Below are 4,995 nucleotides of genomic sequence, written 5' to 3'. Positions count from 1 at the left end.
ATCTCCAGAAATCAATTTAAAAGGTAAAAAAATAATTGCTGATGTAATATTTTCCCTATAATTATTACAAAAACACAAAATAGTATAAATAAGTGTTTGTATTTGTGTACAAGCTGTTTAGGTTGTCAAAAAGCCTGTGTTTTTAGGGTTATTAACAAAGTTCGTGTACTCAGACCAGTAATGCTGTATTTGGGGTCACAAGTTTTTGCCATGAATATTTTTTTGGGTCATAAGTTAAAAAGTTTGGGAACCACTGCGCTAAGCGACAGTGACCAAAGTAGAACATTTTTCAACTTTCATATGTCGCGTCTCAAGCTCGCGTGTGCACGTCTACGTGTACGAGCGCAAATTTTCACATACACTGTTTTCGCCGGTCGCTTAGCTGGAGGAGGGCAAGCGATTGTCGCCTCACCGCACAGCCTCCATAGGAAATGAATGGAGAGCGAGCGACGTCACCTCCCGTGTGTCGAGCCCTTAAGACATTATACAGACAGGCTCTGGTATCATGGCTACTCTGCAACGGAGCTCAAAAGTGTGGGATCGTTTTAAGAAAATGAAAGAGAAACCTGTGCAATATCTGCAGAGCAGATATTGCACAGCAATATCCACAGTATTGCTGTGTCCATATATCCACAATAAATATCCACAATAAATCCTTCCACAGCAATTATTTTTAGTTAGCAAATAGCTAAAATCTAAAGATATTTATAAAATAGCAGCTGCATTCTGGCACGATATGTATGTTTTATATTCCATTAACTTATGATCTGATTAGTCGACTAATCGAAAAAATAATTGGTGATTAATCGACTATAAAAATAATCGTTTGTGGCAGCCCTAAATATAATGTACATTATTTATCTGGTGCACTATAATTTGACCAGGCAAAATAACAAAAACAGCCAAAATGTGACAAGAGCAGACTAAAACCCWGCATGTAATTTTCAGCAATTATGCTTAAACGTTAGGAGTGCACCAAAAAAATYGTTTTACATCAGAATCGTGATTCTYATTTACAAAGATTCAGAATCGATTTAAAATGTCCCAAAATCGATTTTTATAAATGAAAATATAAAGCAAATCCAAGGTCTCTCAGCCTCCATTTTGTAACTACATGATGACGTCATCACACAGCTGCTTCTGGAACATAAATGTGCAGAAAGCACCAAAACAAAGAGGAAACTACAAAACTGGAGGAAAGAGAAATTCAACTGGCTGTGTCTTCATTGAATGCAAAGATTTGGGCTCATTTTGGTTTTTACTGAAAAWTGCTGCGTTCCGTTTACATCGTATTCCGGGAACTGGTAAATGGTAGTAGGGTTGGGCACAATTGGCAAAAAAATTAATCACAATTAATTGTGGTATTTAGCCGATAATGATTAATTTGACGATTAATCTCCTGGAATCCCTGGACACCCTTATGTCGTAGTCACATGACCAATTTAGTGGGAAAGATTAGCTCTTCATACAAATCTGTTCCAAGTTGTCTCAAAATTACAGACTTCAGACTATACATCACATTTTAAATTGTGTTGATAGATAAATAATTTACAGAACTTTTTTTTAAAATGTTCGTCATATTTGAAGCTGAGAGGAGCACCGAGCGAACTCTGCCTGCTGGCATCAATCATATTAATCGTCAAGTGCCAAAAAGTAATCGATTAATGTTTTTCTGACGGTTAATTGCAAACGATACGATTATGCCCAACCCTAGATGGTAGTGACGTCATTTCCCAACAAACCATATGAAACTGCATTCCAGTTAGCCAACAGGCGATTGTATTGTTGCCGCTAACCTAGCTACAACACTGCTACAATGTAAACAATGACAAAAAGAGAGCTCTGCTACATACGTCATGCAAATAAACATTGATTTTAACACGTACAGTATTGCACAGAAAACACACCACTGGTGCAAGTGATTAAACATGTACAAAAATTAAGAAATAATAATAAATAATAGTAAAAGTTATGGAGTTAACTTTCTAAAGCTGCGAGTAGCCGCCATCTTAAAATCGAAACTGGGGGCAGTTTAATTTCTTCCACTATASCAGTGRAGTATTACCACTGGAGGGGGCGTTCCAGTTTAAATCTACCAATGGGAACACGGAAATTACCACTGCCCAGGTCTACTGGAACGCAGCGTGAGTCTGAGTTTGACATGAGCGAGGTGTTCGAGGTTTGCAAAATGAAGATGAAGCACTTTGGGAACACGACAAATGGGCTCACATGATCAGTTTTGAATGAAAAATCGATTTTGAATCGAATCGTGGCCCCAAAAATCAGAATCGAATCATGAGAGATTAAAAGATTCCTACCCCTATTAAACATATATATGACATCGTAAATGTTGAAATCAGGTCAAAGTTACCTAAAGACAACAAAAGAGTTGCAGCTGTTTACTTACCTAGTTCATTCCTATTGTGTTATTGGGGAAGTTAAATTAATTGGATCAAAATATTGTGGGGRTCCTAACCCCCCTTCAAATTACGTCTATACACATGCTACGGTCAAATGAACACCGACACTAGGGAAAACATGATCACCTCTTTTGGCAGTGGACAATAATGATGACAGATGTGGTTTGTCATGGAGCTGTACAGTGTGCTGACCCACTTTGTGTGTACTCTTTAACAGGAAATGATGAGCAGGTGATTCTTCATGACGTGGAAAGGTGTGTGAAACTCACTTGACTAAAACACTTGATGGAAAGGCCAGAGTATTGGTCGTTTGGCAAACACACAAACAATGTAAGTAATGTTAGGCCTGATGTTTCCTCTTACAGACGGGAGACTCTGAACGTGTTTCTGCACATTGATGCTGTGTACAGCCTGTCTGTCAGTCCAGTCAACGACAATGTGTTTGCCAGCTCATCAGACGACGGGCGTGTTCTTATCTGGGACACTCGTGAGCAGCCACATGGAGGTGAGGACCAATAGGTTACATAACTAGATACCGCATAGCGGTAGCATATAGTTAGGTCCATATGTATTTGGACAGAGACAACATTTTTCTAATTTTGGTTCTAGACATTACCACAATGAATTTTAAACAAAACAATTCAGATGCAGTTGAACTTCAGACTTTCAGCTTTAAAGTAGGGATGCACGATAYATCGACACTAATATCGGTATCGGCCGATATTGGTCATTTTTTAGAATGTTTGTATCGGTCCGATATGTAAAACTGAGCCGATATTAACGTCCAATATTGATTTCCCACTTTTTAGCTTTAGTTTCTGTTTTGAGAGGGGAGATGGTTGGTTGAGTGGTATCTGCATATATTTAAATACTATACCATAAAGTATCTATGTCACCTTTAGTTATGTTTAAATAGAAAATAAACTTATCTTCCCATGCACGGGGGAGGGGGGGTTCACATGTGCGCTATGATGCAGTTTACTTGGCATCTGAAAATACATTTCCTCAAAGGTATTTTGAATCACTGAGCGAGAAGTAGTGTTGAGAGCAGCAGACAATTTAAGTTTCACTTTCACCCAGGAGCCATGGGTGGGGGGTGGGGAGGTGTGCTCCGTGATGAGGAAGTTCAGCTTAAAGACACGTCCCAGGGGAGTTTCTGGTCCCAAAAGGTGTTTCTGGTCCCCACCTGTCGTTTTGCTCCTCAGCATGGCTGCCTAAAAACGCTGCAGGATTTCTCAAGCATGCATGAATGAGTCAAAGCAAGGCTTTTTATTATTGTTTTTCTAGTCCATATTGCCCATCCCTACGTAGATGTGATTTATATTCACCTTCTCATTGACTGCATTTCATAGACTCTGTACATCATGGAGCCTTACGTTTTATCACTGGTTTTAGGAGATCTCTTACCTATCACTGTCTTCTGTATGCTTACATTGGATGGACTGCCATATCCACCTGCAGATTCTRTCTTTGACACAATTTAATTTGCAATGCTTTCTTGGATTTACTTCCCCCTTACTTCCTGTTCTTTGTTGTTAAGAAATCTTGTGGAAGCTATTTTCTGCGCTCAGATGAATTAATTTTATTAACTAACTTCAGTGTTTCCCCTACCATTATACAGCTCCCACTCCCCGCCAACGAGACGGCCCGCCCCTCTAAGAATTTCACGGCATGTAGTCATTTTTATTTAAGTAAGGCCAGTWCAAGTCCAGAGCTATTTTTTTGCGTCCCTCCATATCCACCTCTYGCCAAACTTGGGGAAAAAGACGGCGCAGAGCGAGGCTGAGCGCTGTGTGTGGTCCTCACAAAGATAGGAAGACGTGCGTGTGATTAGACGCGCAGCTCTGCTTTTAATCACGTAGCACCGATGCAACAGCTTTGCAAGCTACTTTTTCTTTCTTTAAAAGTAAATGTGACAGGTGAAACCACAGCATGGTTACTACCTTATCAATAATTACTGCCTTTTTTTCTTTCTCTGTGGGTGGGGGGTCAGCTTCACTCAGCTGCAGGTGAACACCTCCCATGTTTCCTGGACTATTTTCCACCGATGATTACGTCGTATTTTATATATTTTATATTTCTAGAAGCACTTCACAGCATTTCCCCCTGTGTGTTCACGTCACAAGTGCAACAAAACTGTGACCGATCAGCTGAATGTTTTTAAAGCGAGGGGCAGCGACTTTACAGCAGCTGAAGCTGTCAGTCTGCAGCGCAGCTCCGACCAGCCCGGGAGTTCATACATGTCAACCCCTTCAGACGGTTATGTGTTTAATGAACATCAAAAATTTGTAATTTGCGCAAAAAAAATCAGTATTAATCACACGGGTGGGGTGGAGGTGCGCTGACCGCAGCTGCGCGGGGTGGGAAGGAGGAGGGGGGTCTTTTAAAGACGTGTCTACATTTGACTTTTATTTTTTCTAAAATCAAAGAGTTCTGAGTCAGCTTCAGATGTTTGTAGTTAATCATAATAACTTATAAATTTAACCAGGTGTTTCAATGTCTTTAAATTACACAATAATTTTACTGGAGAAACTTATCAGTTTGGTTAAAAAAAAACAGTAAAAAAAAAAAAAAA

General features: G+C 39.6%; 1 protein-coding gene across 1 annotated transcript in view; it reads left to right on the top strand.

Annotated features, from left to right (window-relative positions):
* The window catches only part of dcaf5 (ddb1 and cul4 associated factor 5), a gene marked incomplete at its 5' end in the record, with an annotated part of 23,333 nt that overhangs the window by 2,130 nt on the left and 16,208 nt on the right, over positions 1-4,995 (top strand). Inside the window, 2 exon segments of the mRNA XM_014025717.1 lie at positions 2,638-2,674; positions 2,786-2,925. Of these exon segments, the coding sequence (XP_013881171.1) occupies positions 2,638-2,674; positions 2,786-2,925 (177 nt within the window).

This window comes from Austrofundulus limnaeus, unplaced genomic scaffold (assembly GCF_001266775.1).
Source record: "Austrofundulus limnaeus strain Quisiro unplaced genomic scaffold, Austrofundulus_limnaeus-1.0 Scaffold493, whole genome shotgun sequence".
Lineage (NCBI taxonomy): Eukaryota > Metazoa > Chordata > Actinopteri > Cyprinodontiformes > Rivulidae > Austrofundulus > Austrofundulus limnaeus.
The sequence above is the reverse complement of the archived record's forward strand: the minus strand, read 5'-3'. Positions and strand labels throughout refer to the sequence as shown.